At 36.9% G+C, this 20,363-nt stretch overlaps 1 protein-coding gene across 2 annotated transcripts in view; it reads left to right on the forward strand.

Annotated features, from left to right (window-relative positions):
* Positions 1-20,363, forward strand: part of fer1l6 (fer-1 like family member 6) — a 21,907-nt gene continuing 1,544 nt past the window's right edge. The window contains exons 1-40 of one of the 2 annotated variants that reach the window (XM_079618250.1): positions 1-164; positions 1,145-1,224; positions 1,423-1,540; positions 1,631-1,685; positions 1,816-1,947; positions 2,037-2,099; positions 2,180-2,258; positions 2,394-2,550; positions 2,638-2,824; positions 3,870-4,062; positions 4,261-4,583; positions 4,709-4,817; positions 6,153-6,309; positions 6,411-6,531; positions 6,933-7,033; positions 7,783-7,873; positions 8,264-8,383; positions 8,701-8,853; positions 8,942-9,119; positions 9,236-9,360; positions 9,995-10,129; positions 10,302-10,448; positions 10,625-10,732; positions 11,561-11,722; positions 11,850-12,021; positions 13,966-14,090; positions 14,312-14,434; positions 14,534-14,579; positions 14,687-14,731; positions 16,079-16,155; positions 16,264-16,392; positions 16,483-16,623; positions 17,587-17,714; positions 17,812-17,982; positions 18,080-18,234; positions 18,318-18,460; positions 18,560-18,648; positions 18,739-18,837; positions 19,579-19,820; positions 19,989-20,146. In XM_079618250.1, coding sequence (XP_079474376.1) covers positions 130-164; positions 1,145-1,224; positions 1,423-1,540; positions 1,631-1,685; positions 1,816-1,947; positions 2,037-2,099; positions 2,180-2,258; positions 2,394-2,550; positions 2,638-2,824; positions 3,870-4,062; positions 4,261-4,583; positions 4,709-4,817; positions 6,153-6,309; positions 6,411-6,531; positions 6,933-7,033; positions 7,783-7,873; positions 8,264-8,383; positions 8,701-8,853; positions 8,942-9,119; positions 9,236-9,360; positions 9,995-10,129; positions 10,302-10,448; positions 10,625-10,732; positions 11,561-11,722; positions 11,850-12,021; positions 13,966-14,090; positions 14,312-14,434; positions 14,534-14,579; positions 14,687-14,731; positions 16,079-16,155; positions 16,264-16,392; positions 16,483-16,623; positions 17,587-17,714; positions 17,812-17,982; positions 18,080-18,234; positions 18,318-18,460; positions 18,560-18,648; positions 18,739-18,837; positions 19,579-19,820; positions 19,989-20,146 — 5,172 coding nt within the window. In that variant the 5' untranslated portion in view covers positions 1-129. Of the gene's footprint in view, positions 165-1,144; positions 1,225-1,422; positions 1,541-1,630; positions 1,686-1,815; positions 1,948-2,036; positions 2,100-2,179; positions 2,259-2,393; positions 2,551-2,637; positions 2,825-3,404; positions 3,544-3,869; positions 4,063-4,260; positions 4,584-4,708; positions 4,818-6,152; positions 6,310-6,410; positions 6,532-6,932; positions 7,034-7,782; positions 7,874-8,263; positions 8,384-8,700; positions 8,854-8,941; positions 9,120-9,235; positions 9,361-9,994; positions 10,130-10,301; positions 10,449-10,624; positions 10,733-11,560; positions 11,723-11,849; positions 12,022-13,965; positions 14,091-14,311; positions 14,435-14,533; positions 14,580-14,686; positions 14,732-16,078; positions 16,156-16,263; positions 16,393-16,482; positions 16,624-17,586; positions 17,715-17,811; positions 17,983-18,079; positions 18,235-18,317; positions 18,461-18,559; positions 18,649-18,738; positions 18,838-19,578; positions 19,821-19,988; positions 20,147-20,363 lie in introns of those variants that run through there. The other variant, XM_079618251.1, reaches the window with a different exon arrangement.

Below are 20,363 nucleotides of genomic sequence, written 5' to 3' on the forward strand. Positions count from 1 at the left end.
AGCAACAGAAAGTCAAACAGAAGGGAAAGGAGGAAGTGCACTCACTGTCTCGCTGGATGGAGTGGGTTACACGCACTGTTTCTGAGCTGGATTTTTTCCCCCTTGAATGAATGAATTCCTCCTGAAAGAATGGACCGAGACAAAGACAGCGCTGCGCCTCATGGGTAAGCTCTCCTGGGAGCACTTTTCTTCTTTATTGGTTCGCTTCATATAATAGCAGCTTCACAATAATAAACAGGAAAGTGATCGAATTAATGATGTAAACTTCACCAAAACTGAGACAAATCCAAATTCTGCTGTAAACTGTACAGCAAGATCATTTTAATTTGGTTCAGTGATGATTCCATTAAGTTCAATAACTGTAAAATTCATTCATTATGAATAATTCAGCTCTACTAAAGATAATAGTGTCGTTATTCAGCTTGAGTCAGTTCAAAGTTGATTCAGATTATTTCAATAATAGTGTCAATGTTGGAGAATTAATCAGTTTTGGGCGTGAAATGGGTAACACTTTAGGGTCCAATTCTCACTAATAACTAGTTATGGTAGTATGGATATTACTAGGATATTGGGTGTTTAATAATATTTATAAAGCACATATTAATGCCTTTTTGGATGACTGTATTCTACATCCCTTAATCTTACCCAATACCTAAACTCATTAATAATAGTAAGGTAGTTGTTAAGTTTGAAGCAAAAGTCAGATTTAATAGTTAGTTAATAGTGAGAACTGGACCCAAAGTATGACCAAAAAATTATTCCGCTATATAAAGCAGAAGACAATAATGTCATTATTCAGCTCATTTCGGTTGAGGTTTTAATCCTTATCCAACACTGAGAGCAGTTAAACCAATAATATTGCTGCATATGAAAACAAAACTTGATGTCTAATAATTCAGCAGATGCTTCTATCCAAAGCAACATATAAAATACTTACAAATTTAGAAGTAGGCCCAATGGTGACAGTTCCAGTTTCAACTGAAAACTTTCCAACCTTTCTATTCCTATTCCCAATTCTTAACTACTTGGTCTCATTATTATAAGGACAATGTGTGAAAGAGGCAAAATATGGTCAAGGAATATGCAGTGTGGAGACTGAGAGGCTTTATTTACAATGATCTGTTACTCCCATGTGTTTTTGCAGCAAAAAGTTCGGAATAAAAGGGAAGAAGAAACACCGGAAAGGACACAAGGGTGTTGTTATCGCAAACAAAAATGCTCTAGGTAAGGCCATGAAAGCAAACACGACGTTGCACGAGTAAAGATGTAGAACATTTCATGAGGATTAACTGCATGGTTTTGTTGACACAGAATTTAAATCCATTAATTCAGACATATGACAGCTGATCATGAGCGCTACAGAAGCTTTAAAATGCTTGTAAACCAATTCTGACTGAGCTGGTTTAATCTTTTATATTTTAGAGGCAGAGTCTGAAACTAATCCTGGCGATCCAGAAGTGATAGACGTTCCACAGCCTGAACTCGCTGAAGCGTCCACCTCGACGCTCGCTTCCTTCAGACAGATTGCTAATACTAAGAGGCAATACTTGTTTTCCTCAGCGTAATGTGTTCTTTCTTGTAGTTTCTGTACCACATCTTCATCATTTCACTTTTTTTGTATACCTAAAAGGTGTAAACCTGTGGTCAGGATCTTGGAAGCTGAAAGCAAACCGCAACATTTCCAGGTAGAATTCAATATACTGTAACTTGAGTAAAAGTTGCCTTTTGAACATGACCTTTCTTGATTTGTTTTGAGATGCTAAAACTGTTGCTTTATTGAAAGATTGGCAAAACATCTGTTGTGTTCTTCCTAAGATCTCCATCAATATAACAGAGGCTAGGCAGCTGATCGGGGATAATATAGATCCTAGTGTTGTGATTGAAATTGGAGACGAGAAAAAGCAATCATCTGTGAAAGAAGGAACCAATGCTCCATTTTACAATGAGGTGATCATACGATCTTCAACTGCTGGACACTTTCTGAAATAATGGCATTAATGGCAAGAATTTTAACAACAATATTCTCATACCAACAGTATTTTGTGTTTGACTTCTTTTGCAATCAAGACATCTTTTTTGACAAAGTCATCAAACTATCAGTAAGTAGGCTACATAATGTGAACAAAATGATTTCTTGACACGACCCGGCAGAGCTCACATTAGTGTACTTCTCCCAAAGGTTATGCACTCCAAGATCATGAAGAGCTACTGTGTGGGAATATTCAAGATTGATGTCGGGACGGTTTACTCCCAACTTGGTAAATGCTTGGTTTGCAGTTTGTCGCAGCTTTTCTTTAACTAGAGATAGTGAAGTAGTTTGTGAATCTGGTCTCAGATTTGGAATGTTGGTTATTCTGCTTGTAAAACAATAAATCTTGCCCTCGCTGTGCCAGGCCATCAGTTCATCAATAAGTGGGCCACGCTCACAGACCCGGCTGACATCCGCACAGGGGTGAAAGGGCACTTGAAGTGTGATATCAGCGTGTCAGGAAAGGGAGATGTTGCACTACCGTCCCAGAAGTTCAGTGACGCAGACGAACAGATAGACAAGTAAGATCTCAGTTATTTTATGGCATGATAAAGATTGGATGTTGAATGCATCTCATGATGTTGTTGAAAACGTTTGTCCTCTCCCAGGCACCTCCTGATTCCTGAAGGCTTAAGCCCTGAACGGCCATGGGCTCGGTTTTACGTGATAGTGTACCGAGCAGAAGGTCTTCCCAGAATAAACTCCAGTATTATGGCCAATGTGACCAAAGCCTTTGTTGGAGACACGACAGCCCTCATAGATCCTTACGTAGAGGTGTCATTCTTCGGTCAAGTTGTAAGCTCACAATCCAGTGCTTACTACAAAAACACACACTTAAAGGGGTGGTTCACCAAAAATATTTTCATTTTAGTTTTTATGATTTTCGTCATTTTATGTGTTTTTGCCATTTTCATTAGTTTGTTTTATTCATTTTTTTATATTTCTACTATGCTTAATTTTGGTATTACTTTTTTTTGTAATTGTAGTCCTTCAATTTAAATATATTTGTCTTGGTTAGCCTAGTTGTGTGTTTAAGTTTTTTTTTTTTCAGCTTTAGGCCCATTTCATTATTATCGAAAACCATTTAAAATATTTTTAGCAAACAATATTTGCACACTGTCCTCTTCGTTACAAACCTGTAAAAGACCTATTTATTTTTTATTTTTTCATAGATCGAACACCAAAGAGGAATCGTTACGTATTTCATTCCATAGGCTACAACAACAAAACATCGTTTGAGCAGGGCTTGTCAAGATAGAAGATACTGAAAGTGATTATTTTTTAGGCATATGACGCACTGTCAAGTCGAACGTTCGAACGTTGCGTTCTTTCCCGTTTGATACGCAGCGTTTCGCGCTTTTAAATGCAAGAATGCGACCCGTGCTTTTGGCGGTGTTTATTTTTTATTTTTTATTTTTTTGGTAGTTTATTCTTTTTTGCTTCAGTAGGCTATAAGGTTCCCTTATGGTCCGCTCCTTTTTTCAGCGCGACGCTTTGTTGTGTTCTGTCTTCCGGTTTGTATTATCACTTCATGAATGTAAAATGGATTAATGAATGTAGGCCTACTGCTCGTTTTAAAATATACTGGCATTTGTTATGACTTCCGCTTCAAACCTTTTTTTACAGTCTGCTTCAAACATTACAATTCTCAACTTTCGTTAATTCTACAATAAGTAAATCCACTTCAACAACAATTAGCTACTATAGACATATACAGAACTACTAACAACTACTATCGGAAATTCAAAAAAAAGATTCTAAAGATTGCTGCTCATAAGGCCTATAGCAAGAGCTGTTCCGAAATGTCTTTCTGACACTCTTTTTCTTTCATGAATGAAAGGGCAGAACGTCTACTCAGAAGAGCACAGCAGAACCAGTATGGAACGAGCAAGTGGTGTTTAAGGAGATGTTTCCTCCACTGTGTCAAAGACTGAAAATTCGGGTTCTGGATGAGGGAAGCATGAACGATGTGGCTATTGGGACTCATTACATTGACCTGCACACCATCTCAAACGACAATGATGGAGACAATGGTTTGCCATTTCATTACATTATTTAAAAAGTAGTTGTTTTGAATTATTTTGAATTTAAACATTTGGGCATCTTGGTCATATTTAAAAATGTCTGAATATTATTGTATTAGAAAACCAATATACAAAATATCAAACATTTATATATAAAAAAATTATGGTACTTACCATATTCTTTCATCATTCATTGCTCTTCTCTAGGTTTCCTGCCCACATTCGGACCGGCATGGATCAACCTTTACGGCTCACTTCGTAATTCCACACTGGTGGACGACAGCCAGGAGCTGAACGAGGGTGTTGGAGAGGGGGTGTCCTACAGAGGCAGGGTTTACATAGAACTCGGTGTGGAGATCCTGTCTGGAGGTGCTGAATCTAAATCCATGCTTTCAAGGATCAGTCTGAAAGATACCAAGGGAGGGAAGGCAGCGGCGAAAGATCCCAAAACTGGGACAGGAGCTGGAGGTGACGAGGAGAAATCCAAAACTATAGGACCTGAGGTGATGCCAGTGGAGCCCATACAGAAGGTGTTTGCAGCAGTCGCTCTCCTTTTTACTCCATTCTTTAATCTGTCTGGGGTTTTTTTTCATCCTTTGTACATACATTTCTATTGTATTGAACCAACCAAATTCATTGTTTAACTTGCGTTTAGATAAATGATGAAGACATGGAAACCTTCCTTCTCTTTGGCTGTGTGTTCGAGGCTTCCATGATTGACAGACGAATCGGTGATAAACCTATCACCCTTGAGTTCACCATTGGTAAACATAACAGGATTTATACATTCAACAACATAAATGGCACCTTCCACAAGTCGGTTCAAAATAGGGTCTGAAACTCTTTAACTGATTCATTTTTTTCTGGTCATGGTAGTTTGCTTAATCTTCAGAATTCTTTTCATTCATTCAGTTTTTCATTACCGGTAAATAACTTTGGTAACCGGGTTAAACAGTTGAACTTGTTGGATACATCTCTTTTTGAGTGTCATTTGTAAATCATGTGGTAACATAGTTGCACACAATATATGGGACAGATAAATTACTTAAAATAAAAAAACGAATGTACTCACTCAGTGTTTGGTAAGTTACTCTAAAAAAGTAATTAATTACTAGCTAGTAATTACAACCTCAACTGTGAAATTAGATTACTTTACTAATTACTCTCTCTAAAAAGTATTGCATTACTTATTACTAATTACTTTCTAAATCAAATATTAACCATTATTAACCAATATTAAATATTAAATTAATTTATTATATTTTTTTAATTATTTTTATATATATATATATATATATATATATATATATATATATATATATATATATATATATATATATATATATATATAAAATTGCAAAAACAATTTCTTGAACTGACCAAACTTTTTAAAGGGAGAAGGTTACATTAAAAACACATTTTAACATTAGACTTTAAATACAAAAATTAAAAATTGCTTTATATAGAATAGTCTATATACAATATTTCATGCAATTACATTAAAAGTAACTCATTAAATTGCAGAAAAGTTAAGAGTAATCCCTTACTTTAATTTTCAAGGGAAAAGTAATTAAATTACAGCAATTAATTACATAGTAATACATTACACCCAACACGGAATGTACTTACTGTCATTTGAACAATTATGGTGTTGTTATATGATTTTAGGAGTGGGGGTAGGCATAACTAGGTACTAACCCTTATAGCAGGGGTGCCCAATCCTGCTCCTGGCGATCGACTGTCCTGCACATGTCATCTTCAATCCTAATCAAACACACCTGCCTTTAATTTTCAAGTGATCCTGACGTACTCTCAAGACCTTAATTGGTTGCTTCAGGTGTGTTTGATTAGGGTTGGAGATGAACTGTGCAGGACAGTCGATCGCCAGGAGCAGGATTGGGCACCCCTGCATGATAGTACCAGTATTTTCTTCGATAATAACATGCAAGTACACGTAGCCCACTGTAAAATAAAGTGCAACTAAACCATTTCATATTTTAAGAATGCATGATAGATGTCATTATTACATAACACCTGAAGAACTAATAATAATATGATGGTATACTATGACCCCTTTAAATGTGTACTTGTTTATTCAGGTAACTTTGGGAACTTCATTGACGGCGCTGCACCTCCTCCTTCAAAGAAAAGGGTTGAAGATGTGTCAGTTACCACTCCTCTTCTGGAAACCGCAGCAACAATGACGGGCAAATCCACTACAACACCAGAGAAACCTCTTTTCGAAATTGCTCAGAGGTGCTCAGATCAAACGACACTAACAAGTTTATACTTTCATTAAATAATGGGAAATACTTTATTCTTGAGCAAAACTGGACCCATAATGTTGTTTTGTGCAGGCACTACATGCACTTGCCCATCACAGCGCAAAAGCCCTGTGTGTATGTTTATAGCAGCTGGGAGGATCGAGCTTACCGACTCCATCACGCCAACATGCTGGACACTATTGCCTTGATGTTTGTATGTCAGCCTTATTACATTGCCTTGTTATTAGTTCGCAGTTCATGTGGTTATTTTCAATTAAAGGGATAGTTCAGTGAAAAATTGGCATTTTGTCATCATTTACTCACCCTCATGTTGTTCCAAACCTGTATGAATTTCTTTCTTCTGTTGGGAACGAAAGAAGATATTTTAAAGAATGTTGGTAACCAGACACTTAGCCATTGACTTCCATAGTATTTTTTTTCCCCTACTTTGGAAGTCATTGGCTACTGTCAACTGTTTGATTACCAACATTCTTCAAATCTTCTTTCGTGTTCAACAGAAGAAAGAAACTAATACAGGTTTGGAACGACTTAAGGGTGAGTAAGTGGTGACAAAATGTACATTTTTGGGTTAACTATCCCTTCAATGTTTGTCAGGAGGAGGGAATCTCTAAGGTGGCAGAATTGGATAAAATGTTGTCTCCAGAGGCGTGGACTCTTATGCACCATGTTCTTCGGGAATTTAGAAGAGATGCCAGGTAGGTCTAAAGCAAAAGCAGAACCAATATTCCATTCTGTACAATTAGTAGAGGTCAAATGGGTTTGAATTTAGTAGGCTATTATTATAAGTATTTTCCCCTGAGGTCCCCTTAAAATAGGCCTATTAAAGTTTTTTTTGTTCCAGTTTTGTACCTTAAGACGTGACTGGGTGAACTTAAATTTCTGAACACCCAATAGGTGTCACTGTTGTATCACTTTAGGAAGTTCTGTGTTCAGAATGGTACAATGTTTTCATAGTACAACAGTGTTTTATTTGACAAGATAACAAAAAAAAATAGTTTATGAGACCTATAAAATTATAGTTCACCCAAAAATGTCAATTCTGTCATTATCATTTACTCGCCCTCATGTCGTTCCAAACCTGTATAACTTTTTGTTCTGTGGTCCAGTTCTTTTCTGTTTTGGTCCATACAGTGGAAGTAAAAGTCAATGGGGTCCAAAACAACATTTAAACCACATTGACTTTCAATATATGGACAAAAACATTATCATTAAAATTATCATTATAACATTAAAACATTATTGGAAACATTATCATTTTGTGGTCCCCAGAAGAAAGTAAGTCATTCAGGTTTGGAAAAGCATGTGGTTAAGAAGATAAATTTTTGGGTGAACTATCCCTTCATAAACGCTTCCTTTCATCCTTCCTATTGTCCGCTCATTAATGAAATTCTACAACTGTATCCCAATTATGTTTATGCTGGATGTGACGGTATGTTTATTACAGGGAGTTTATTGCATTTGCTGAAAAGAAGGTGAAGGGAAGCAACTTGACCTTACTGGATAAAAAGAGGCTCACCCTGTGCAAACAGGAGCTGGTGGGTGTCTTTTATGCATGCTCTCATACGCTGTTTTTAAAAGACCTCTATTTGTAGAAACTTCAGAAGAGCTCTCTGTCTTTTATTATGCCTTTATGACTTTGACTTATTGTGCTTTTCCTCTATCTAGTCCTTATTAAGTCCTCATAACTCATTTATTTAAACACCAAAATGTAATAAAAAAATGTGCAATGAAATGTATGTGTAGGTGAAATTTAAATTTGTCTACAAAACCAATGTCAAGCATTTAGGTAGATTACAATTAGATTAGATTAAGAGATTAAGATTTGTAAGATCATTAGAGCATAAATTCTGTCATGTGTATATAAATGTTTGGCTGGTAGTGTATGTATATTTGACTAATCTTTGGTTTTATTTGCTGCTCTTCAGGAGAGTATGACTGAAGTAGCAGGAGGACTCCTTGAGCCCAAGAGGAGATCTTTGACTGTAAAAGAGATGCTGCTGGAAGTCCAGAAAATTAAAAAGAAACTGAGATTTCTGGTGGAAGAGGTTGTTATTTTGTCATTATGTACAAATCCTTGAACTCTCATATGTATAATGTAAGGTTAAACTTAATTTTAAGGTGACATGGCACTTATTTAAGAAAGTATAATGTAACTGAGTAATATTAATTTACGTCATGTACTTACAATAGTTACAGTGAGGGTTTGGTTTAGAGTTAATTGCATGTAATTGTCCATAATTTCCTGTTATTACTATTGTAAGTACATGTAGAAACATGTAACTTTGTCACCTTAAAATAAAGTGTTACCTAATGTAAGTCTACATCATTACTAATATTCCTCTTCATCTCACGCCTGTCTCAGCCTCAACACACTTTACCAGATGTGTTTGTGTGTCTGGTCAGTAATAACAAGCGTCTGGCGTATGCCAGAATCCCTGCTCGTCACCTGCTCTTCTCTGAAAGCCCAGATCAGAGAGGCCGAAACTGTGGGAAGATCAAGACCCTGTTCCTCAAGGTCTGAACTCTGATATAAAATGCTAAGCTCTGGCTTTAACTTTTAAAAGGAAACGTTCATTACATATTCATAAAAATGTGTCGTTCAGCCTCCAGGGAAGCGTGGACCGGGGTGGACCGTCCAGGCTAAACTTGATGTGTACTTATGGCTGGGAACTTGCAGAGATTCATCCCACATGTTGAACAATCTCCCATCAGGCTTTGAGCTGGAAGGCATCTCATCTGAGGAGAGGACTGGCCATCCTCCTGAGCATTTACTGTACACAGGCAAGATTGCTCAGCACTCGAATGTTGCTAGAAAGAGCATTTTTCTTTGTCTCGGTTTCTTATTCTTTGTAAGACACTGATTGACATGTTTGACCCTGTTTGTTGTTGGTATACAGAGCAGCACACGTTCCAGCTGAGGGCTCATATGTACCAGGCTCGTGGTCTCATCGCAGCAGACAACACTGGCCTCTCAGACCCCTTTGCCTGGGTGTCTTTTCTGTCCAATAGCCAAAGCACTGGTGTAAGCATGAGTTTATGTGATGACATTCCAGACACAAAATTGATAGATGACGCTGTTGACTGCACCACTAATATAGTATCAAATCAGCATATTAGAATGATTTCCGAAGGAACATGTGACACTGAAGATTGGAGTAATGGCAGATGAAAATTTAGCTTTGCATAACAAAAAAATATATTTGAAAGTGTATTCAAATAGAAAATAATTATTTTAAATATTATATGACGTATAATAAAACAACTTTTTTTCTGTATTTTTGATCAAATAAATGCATGCTTGATGAGCATAAGATGCTTTATTTTAAGAGACTTTCATTAAAAATAGTAATGTTTTCATTTTCTATTGACCGATACTGTGAGCATGTGTGTGTATGTATAATATATATTAGTAGAATATTACTATGATTCTATAAATAAAAAAAAGTGCAAGGTTTTGAGGTAAAGAAAGTAGATTATTAATTAAGTTAGTGAATCGGTTGTCAAAGTACATTTCAGAAAATGGATAGAAACGTGAGCAACTTTTTTTTTTACAAATACTCCTTTTGATTCTGGATAATTCTTCACAAAAGATAAAATTGCCACTAAGCAAATAACCTTATAATGTGAAAAAATTTGTTTAAATTGTAATTTTTCAGATCATCAAGCAAACATTGACTCCCACGTGGAATCAGCTGATCCTGATAAATAACGTGTCTCTGTATGGAGGTCTCCACGAAATAGTCCAGGAGCCACCGCTAGTTGTGATTGAAGTGTATGATGATGATGCAGTGGTAAGGAAAGCACATTCACCTACGTATACGGAACACACATATAGTACTTCTCTAATTGTTCTGTAATTGAATTACGCTTGTTCTGCAGCTGAAAAACATCATTATGTTTTTCATTATTTCTCAATCTGTCTTAAATGTTGTGACCTGAGGCACAATGGTTTGCTCTCTCCAGGGTACAGAGTACCTGGGGTCGACAGTGGCTGTTCCTGTAGTCAAACTGTCAGAGGAGCGATACGTCCCTCCTCAGCTGCAGTACAGTCCATTGTTCTGTGGCGGCCTGTCAGGAGGAGACATACTGGGAGCCTTTGAACTCATTCAGGTCCAGTCTTTAAAAAACGCAACACATGACCGCAATATGAATTTACAAATTTGGTTGAATCAGTTATTTATTACTATTATTACTACTACTGCTAATAGGAATAATGAGTTCTGTATGTTCTACTAATGCAGAAACTTATATTGTGTCTGCTGTTTGTCTTACCCATGATGCTGTAGATCTCAAAGTCAGGAGAACACACTCTCCCTGATTTAGATGAGCCAGATGGAGGGGTTATCCCTGTACCTTCATACATCCGGCCTGTGCTCTGCAAGTACAGAATTGAGGTGCACAATCTATAACTATATGTAAAGTACAAAAAAAAAAAGCAAAACACTTCATGACCATTCTTATGAAAGCATTTTGCATTGTTCTTTAGTTTAGGTGACAGTTGTAAAAATGCATAGATTTCAAGCAGTGAATTACTTTAAACATATTACTTATCTTTTCATAGTGTGAGATTTGTGTTTTTGGAGCCATTTTATTCCATACATCGATCATAAATGCTTTGTTTTCTTTTAGAGAGATTGGTGGTTGTTTGTCATTTGAATTCTAAGCCCATCGTTATTCTTAAAAATCATTTGATTTTAATGTGATTGATCATTTGATGTGTTGATTGATTTTATATATTTATTTATTTTAACTGTAACGGAAAATACCATACAGATTTAAGTAATTCAGGTTTAACTCCTCCAGTACACTGCACAAGTCTAAACATCTTTCATGCGTCAACGTGTGACATCTACTTCTGAAACCTTTGTGTAGTCAGAGCTTTTTCTGCTGGTGTCAAACCACTATATCTCGACTCAACTACCATTTCCCAAAAGTGTTGTGAATTCGTTTTAGCTTTATAGGCATCTTTTAAAATCATCTCATCTGAACAGTATTTTCACCCATAGGCAAAACCTATTAAAAGGTAATAGTTGGAAATAGTCCTGTTGTCTATATACCAGGTCTCACTTTTATTAGGTGTCACACTTGTTTTTGAAGTTTTAATTTGTAATGTGTATTTTGGCAAGTGTAACATGCATTACAGTTTCAAGTAAATTAATGTGGCTTTTTCGTCTGTACTTTGAACACAAGTGTTGTTGAGCTTGTATATATGTGCACTGCAGGTTTTGTTCTGGGGCCTCAGAGAACTGAAAAAAGTTCAGCTCTTATCTGTCGATCGGCCCCAAGTTTTTATCAAGTGTGCAGGGGCAGGTGTCAACTCCTCAGTGATACAGAGTTACAAGAAAAACCCAAACTTCACAATACTTGTGGATGCCTTTGATGTGGTAAGTCGACTGCTACAACAACAATTTTGACACGTACGGTGTCGTCCCCATCGCTTCTCTCATGTGATCCATCGCTTGATTTTCTGCTGATCTCAGGATGTCTCTGGCCGCTGTTGTTTGTCTGTAGGAGCTTCCTGAAGATGAATACCTCCTCCCTCCTCTTACCATCACCGTGGTGGACTGGAGGGCCTTTGGACGGAGCACACTTGTGGGTACTCATATGATCAACAACTTGGCATTATTCAAACACATCCCTTTACCGATCCAACAGCCCCAACAGGAGCCCAGAAACATAGCAGGTAACGCACGTCCCAGTTACAGTCACAATAATAGTCCTAATAAATGAAAAATAAGCAGAGACCACAACTCTACATTCATTTCTCAACATCAAATTTCTTGACCAGAAAAATTCCAACACAGTCTAACCTATACAACTACAGGCATGAAAACTCCTCACCTTTCGGCGAAATTCGCCGTTTTAAAACCTAAAAGGGTCACCTACGTGATTTGTGCAGATCCGATGAGAAAATATTTTAGAGAGAGGGGGGGGGGGGGGGGGGGGGTGTTCGAGGTCGAGGCCAGCATTTATCCCCTATAAAGTTACCATAAACTTTACAAAACTATAAGCTTTAAAAAACAATCATCATTCCGAATGCCGAAACATGACAGCCAATACGAGTCAGAGTAACGTTAGGGCAGAAATGTTTTCAAAGTCTTTTACACCGCGAGTCTGAGAACTGGACACACTGCCGAACAAAGAACCGCACGTCGGAAAGCAAGCCTGAGGTAAGTTAGCTTACAATGTTAACTGTCCTGTCAGATACAGACAGCGATGTTGCCAATGTCATTATTTTTTATTTTGACATAGAAGTGGGCGAGATAATATCGCGAGTGGGCGCGGGCGCCGTGAGCGCTGAGCGAGCAGGAACAAGTATTCATTGCGCGGCTCGCGAGCCTCATGCGGCTCGCCAAGCTTTAATTTGTGGCTCGCAGTTGCATGGCGGTAAATAATACGGTGATATGATAATGCATTCACTATAGATATTTTATAAAAACATAACAAGTAGGGCTTTAACATAACCCGTTAAAAACTCAAAGTGTCAGCTCTATTACAAATTATTTCGATCGGATTGAAAGGGGTGGTTTATCGAGAGAACGTGAAAAAACTTGATCGATTGAAAACCGAAACTGAAAGGACGACGTATGACGCGCTGAACAAGCTGCTCTCCTGATTAATAAAGTGTCATATAAATGAATATCCTTTCATTCTATAATTCTCCTTTCACTCAGCATCTGTGAAGTGAAGCAGGACAACGGCTCACCAGTGCTTGTTTCAGATTATCATACAGACGACTGGTTTGGGGCATTTTTGGGATAAATAGTAGTAGTAAATAGTTTTTTTTCTCTGAGACCCGATGAAATACGTAGATCAGCGGCCCATTGGTTCTTTTCTTGATTGACACTGGGCTAGCCCAATCACATCTTTAATGTGAAGTATAGAAATATACTCTTTCAAGTATAGAAATTAGTACAAAACTAATTATGAAAGTTTCCTTTATTTTTCAGTGCATTTGTTTTACAATAGGCTATATGGCTATTACTATCATGGGATTAATATTATAACTATTATTGTAGTAGGCTAGTAATGTAGACGGACACTGTAACTAAAAGAGTTTTGAAATTTTCTTTGTTTAATTTGCACCAGATTGATGAATTTCACATTGAAAAGCACAAAATTTTCTTACGGGGGAGCATGCCCCCGAACCCCCCTAGAGTGGCAGAGGACCACTCATCACAGTGATCCAAAAATCCTGTGAGAAACACTGGTAGCCTACTACAATGCCAATGCAGATTATAAGTTGTTTTTTTGTTGTTGTTGTTTTTTTTTTTTGGGGGGGGGGGGGGGGGGGGGGGCATATATATGCCGCATCCTTCTCACCTTTTTTACCCCTGACCTGTTTTCATGCCTGCAACTAGTACCCAATGGTCAACGTCTTGGGCACATTATGATTCAGAGTCCGCAATAACATATAGGCCTGTTTTACAGACAGGGCTTAGATTAACCCAGGATTAGGCTTTAGTTCAATCCTGCAGAATTGAGTTTCAACTCTGCTCAAACACATCTGTCTGCAGTTTTATTAAATCCCTAAACCTTGATGATTAAATTCCTCAGTGAATCTGAGAAATGAATAATAGTGATTGCCTAAATCTGATTAAAAGTATGGTTTGTTTTGCGCCTGTAGTGGCTCAGCTGTCTCTGCAGCAAAGTGTTGTGCCACCGCCAAACGTGGAGATCGCCATAGAAATAGAGCATGGGGAGATAATCCACCATCCCCCCAAAACTGAGCCAGACTTCCAGGACAAGGAGGTTTGTTTTCAGTTGGATAAACTAAACATTTTGAGAGAACCTCAGATTGTGAATATTATCACCTATATTGTCAAATATGTATCACACATGTCCAGCCCCCCCCCCCCCCCCCCCCCCCCCCCAGTTTAATCTATCCCCTAATTTCTGAAAATACATATGTGCAAGTAGAAGCATATACGCACATGCACACTCTACTATTGTTCTATAAAACTCAATGCCAGGTGTCGAAGAAGAGCAAACGAAGATCTACTAAAAGGAAGAAACGCACCACGGCTGATGAGTCTGCTGATAACGTCATTGATTGGTGGTCGAAATACTATGCATCAATGCAGAAGATCCAACTGGTAAGCTTCTAAACATGTTTGTAAGCATCAGATGGTTTTATTTGTCTTGCTTTTGTATTTTTGCTAACTAGCTGTTTTGTACCGCAACTTCTTTCTTAGGCAAAGCAAAAAGAAAACAATCCTTTTCCACTGCTCTTTGAAAATAGTAAGTGATATCTGAGTTCATTCCAGAATCAGTCTTGTTCTCTAAAGCTGGAGCATGACATGTCTACATGATCCAGTCAAACATGCCCACATTATGATGTATTTCAGTAACTCCTCTGGAGAACATTATTTCCGAAGGATTGATCAATCTGGGTAAGAATGACTGGGAAGAATGTCCATTGCTTGGCCCTCCTCCTTCGCTGCGGTCAACAGGATTGCAGAGTGTTTTGTTCCCTATGCAAACTGTGCATTAGCATACAAATGTGAATGGAATTAAATTGTCCACATAGTCTTTTAAAACTTCAGTTAAAGGGATAGTTCACTTTAAAATGAAAATTCTGTCATCATATACTCACCCTCAAGTTGTTTCAAACCTGTATGAATTTCTTTCTTCTGCTGAACACAAAGGAAGATATTTAGAAAAATGTCAGTAACAAAACAGTTACCAGGTCCCATTGACTTCCATAGTAGGAAAAAAAAATACTATGGAAGTCAATGGGACCTGGTAACTGTTTTGTTACTGACATTTTTATAAATCTCTTCCTTTGTGTTCAGCAGAAGAAAGAAATTCAAACAGGTTTGAAACAACTTGAGGGTGAGTATATGATGACAGAATTTTCATTTTAAAGTGAACTATCCCTTTAATTTTGCTTACAAGCGATCACACAACATTTTGCAATCCCAGTGTGCCCAGATCTGCACTTCTATTTAGGGGTTTTGTGCACATACACTACCGTTCAAAAGTTTGGGGCCGGTTCGTTGAGAGTTATTTATTTATTTTAATTTGTGTTACGTTTATGAAAGAAGTCTCTTCTGCTCACAAGTTAACAATACATAATACACAATACACAAATATAGTGAAATATTATAATTTAAAATAACAGTTTTCTCTTTTAATATATTTAGAAATTAAATGTATTCCTATGATGGCAAAGCTGAATTTTCAGCGTCATTACTCCAGTCTTCAGTGTCACATGACAATTTTAATATTAACAACAGTTGTGCTGGTTAATATTTTTGTGGAAACCATGATACATTTAATTCAGGATTCTTTGATGAATAGAAAGTTCAAAAGACCAGCATTTATTTGAGAGATATTTTTTTGTAACATTATAAATGTCTTTACTGTCACTTTTGATTAATTCAATGCTTACTTGCTGAATAAAAGTATTAATTTATCTTCTTTAAAAAAAAAAAACATCTTGCTGACCCCAAACGTTTAAACGGTTGTGTATAACAGCTTACTAATTTTGCAGTGTATAAATACATTAAATGTGTAGTGCCTGGTGAGGGTTGGAATATATAAAAAAATCTGTGTTTCATGTGTTTGACAGTACATTGGGAAGTTGTCAGTCAGTTGGTTTGTTTTGGTTGTGTAAGACACTTAAATTGCTCTTTGGTGGAAGTGATAAAAACATATTTATTTAAAAATGTAATAAACGGTTTACCTTTTAAAGACTGTAAAAAGTTATTTTATGTTATTTTCTACGGTATGTTTAGCATCAGGTCTTAGGGAAAAGAAAAAGGAGATGAATTACAAGAGTGTGATAGAACAGCCCAGGCTTGCATCATTACAGGTAAAATGTGTCATTAGAATGTTTGTTTTTCCTGCAAATACTGTCTATACATTACATTTGTATTTATTCATCAAACAGACATGCAGCCTCACTTTTTAATCACTCCAGGTGTATGACAAAGAGCTGGAGGTGGAGTTTGGGCCTTTTGACGACTGGGTAAAAACCTTTGAACTCTATCGAGGAAAGGCCAATGAGGAGGACGGCTCTGCTGATGAGAGATTTGTCGGGAAGTTCAAGGTAAACTGGTTTTGCATGTAGGACCATAACATACATGGAGACTTTTTAAGGTCCAGGTCACAGAATTCCCATCATTGATTGCGCCATCAGGGCAGGTTCTGTCTGTGCAAACTGCAAGAAACGGATGACGAGGAGGAGGATGGATATTTGGATTCTGGGCAGTTTAAAATAAACCAGGGTATTCCTCCCAACACTGCAGTAGAGGTCCTGATCCGCGTGTACGTAGTTGCAGTAAGTGTCTTTCATATTTTTTATACAGTAATATTGATGCAAACTGACATACTTATTGGTTGAATTCTGGTAATTGTTATTCATCGTTTGGTCATGCACTTCAATGGATTTAGTGTCACTGGAAAAAAAAACATGGATTTCCATGCTGGTTCACACTGGATTTTGGTTATTTCCGTTCTGTTACTGGTTTGGCTAGTTGACCAGAACAATTTTTTTATTTTTTATTTAAGTAATTTTTTTTTTTTTTGGAAGGATGCATTATAGTAACCAAAAGTGACAGTAAAGACATTTATATGTCATTTAAGACATTTATATAGACATTTTTAGAAAAAATTCTATTGCAAATAAATTATTTATTTACTTATTTTAAGTTTATTTGAATAGGGACAGGTATGCTACATAAGCTCATGATACATACTACAACATTTTAGCCGAAGCAAATTCTCAATGTTAGTCCCTAGTGGGCCTTTACATAAAATGAAACAATACATAGTTAAAATAAACATAATAATACAGTATAACACAATATAAACACAGCGGACAGTCAGTGGTCACATTTCTGACCTCTGATTAAAGAGTCATTTATTAGCTTTTTAAAATTAGCTTTCTATTCATCAAAGAATCCTGAAAAAAAACTTGTTTTCAACATTGATAATAATAAGAAATGCTTTCTGAGCAGCAAATCAGCATATTAGGAAGATTTCATCTTTACCATCATAGGAACGCATTAGTATTTATTCATAATGTTTTTACTATATTTTTAATCAAATAAATGCTGCCTTAGCAAGCACAAGGGAGTTCTTTCAAAAACATAAAAAAATCTTACCAACCCCAAACTGTTGATTTGTGTTTGATTTATGAGCATCGACAAATGTTGGTGAGCAGCTTTGCTGGTCTTTGGGGTGTTCAACAGCAGTGACCACCAGATTATACAGTCAATTGTCACTTTTATGCATGTTAAAGGCCTTCAACCTGCACCCTGCGGATCCAGATGGCAAAGCAGACCCTTATATAGTGCTGAAACTTGGGAAAACTGAGATCAAAGACAGAGTCAATTACATCCCAAAGCAGCTCAACCCAGTGTTTGGAAGGTGAACAGTCAGAATTTTAAAGTTAATTTCTTAATCATTGTATCAACTGCCTGTTTCATTGAGATTCATTCTCTCTCAATCTACCTCTCCTGCTCAGATCCTTTGAAATTCAAGCCACTTTCCCCAAGGAATCCCTGCTAACTATTCTCATCTATGACTATGACACTGTCGGCGGGGATGATTTGATTGGAGAAACACAGATCGATTTGGAGAACCGTTTTTACAGCAGGCATCGAGCTACCTGCGGTCTGCCTTCTGAATATGCCATGTGAGTATTTGTATTGTAACATCCAGTTCTTCTCATCATGTTAGTTTCATGCCCACTCTTGGTGTGTCAATTGATGATCTCATGTCACCTGAGATAGTGAGGGTTATAATGCATGGAGGGACTGCATCAAGCCAACGGACCTGTTGATTAAGCTTTGCAAAGAAAACAGACTGGACAACCCACACTTTTCTCCAGGACACATTACCATAGGAAACAAAGTCTTCACGGGGAAAACGGTATTTGTTGATGAAGGTATGTCACTGTTTTGGTTTACGTGATGATGCTGATTGTTGATTAATAGCTAAAGGAGTAATGGGTTCGCTGCTGCTTCACAGATCAGATGGTGGAGTCATACGAGCACTTGGCTCTAAAGGTGCTACACAGGTGGTCTGAGATGACCAGTGGGGCCTGTAAACTTGTCCCAGAGCATATTGAAACTCGTGCACTCTACCTTAAAGACAAACCAGGAATAGACCAGGTAATGAGTGTTGTTAGAGGTTTATGTCACCTTAATGCACTTTATAGTATGCATAAGGTGACAGTGATTGTAATGATTGTCCATTTGCATGTTCCTCAGGGCCATCTGCAGATGTGGGTGGACATTTTTCCAATGGATATGCCTCATCCTGGCCCTCCTGTGGACATCTCCCCTCGCAAACCCAAAGGGTAAGCTGAAGATCCACAAAACCATCTTACTGGGTTGTGCAGTAAAGTTAGTAGTGGTTTGTCCAATAATTTTTTTTTTTTTATATAAAGGTATGAACTGAGAATCATTATCTGGAACACCGAAGATGTCATACTAGAGGACACCAACTTCATAACAGGACAGCAGTCAAGTGACATTTACGTCAAAGGGTAACATTGGTAGATCACAATAAACAGAAAATGTTTAGTTTTTTTATTTATTGAAAAAGTTTCTCAATATACACTACTGTTTAAAAGTTTGGGGTCAGTAAGATTTTAAAAAAATAATAATACTTTTATTCTGCAGTGACTCATTAAATTGATCTAAAGTGACAGTGAATACATTTATAACCCATTTACAACATTTACAAAAGATTTCAGTTTTAAATAAACGTTCTTTTGAACTTTCTATTCATCAAAGAATCCTAAAACATATCAGGGTTGCCATAAACATATTAAGCATCACAACTGTTTTCAACATTAATAATAAGAATAACTGTTTCTTGTGCAGCAAATCAGCATATTAGAATGATTTATGAAGGATCATGTGACAATGAAGACCAGAGTAATCACATCACAGGAATAAATTACATTTTAAAAATTATAAATTTATTTTGAATTGTAATAATATTTCATAATATTACTTTTACTGTATCTCTTATCAAATAAATACAGCCATGGTGAGCATAAAATACTTTAAAACATTTATCAACCCCAATTTTTTTAAACTCTAGTGTAGATTTTGAACTGTTTAAAATTTGTTTTAAAATTTAAATGTTTTAAAATTTATATTAATAAAAAAAACTTTTTTTTCAATTAATGTTTTCTAATATCCCTAATACATAACATTATGATTAAATAATATTTTTCCTGCAACATCAAAATTCTGTGGAATTTCATGTTTTTCTTCAGGTGGTTAAAGGGTCTTGAAGATGACGGCCAGGAAACTGATGTCCATTACAATTCTCTGACCGGAGAAGGCAACTTCAACTGGCGCTTTGTGTTCCCCTTTAACTACCTGCCAGCTGAGAAAGTGGTGGTGGTACAAAAGCGAGAAAGTATCTACTCTCTGGACAAAACTGAACAGAAGCTCCCTGCAGTCCTTGTTATGCAGGTGTGGGACTTTGAGAGGCTTTCTTCTGATGACTTCCTGGGTAAGAAATCGCTTAACATCCGTTTATATGCGTCACATCCTCCCTAGAAGTGCTCTGTAGTCATTCCTGATGTGCTGTAGGAGCACTGCTAGCTTACAATAGCAGAAACCTTGGCTCAAAATATTTGATATTAATACTTGATGAAGGTCATTTTTGTCTTTTTCTCAGGCTCAGTGGAGTTGGACCTGCATGGGTTTCCACATGGAGCCAAATCAGCTAAAGCTTGTAAGATGGAAATGCTGACAGAAACCACAGAGAACATCTCTATCTTTCAGCAGAAACGCTCCAAAGGCTGGTGGCCCTTCATTAAAGCTGGCGACCTCACAGTGTGTGAATTTAATTATTTCAGTGAAAAAATTTAAACTTAGTCTGAAGCTCAATAGCTCCATGTTTGCAAGCATACGGACAATCAAAGCTTTGACTAATGTATTTTAAATGCAATTACATGAGATGCATTTTGTTCTGTGTAAAACAATAGTATGTATGGTACTGTACATTTAATCAAATATAATGTGACCTAGTAAAACTATTATACTATTTAAC

The sequence above is a fragment of the Phoxinus phoxinus genome, assembly GCF_949152265.1.
Source record: "Phoxinus phoxinus genome assembly, chromosome: 7".
In the NCBI taxonomy this organism is placed as follows: domain Eukaryota; kingdom Metazoa; phylum Chordata; class Actinopteri; order Cypriniformes; family Leuciscidae; genus Phoxinus; species Phoxinus phoxinus.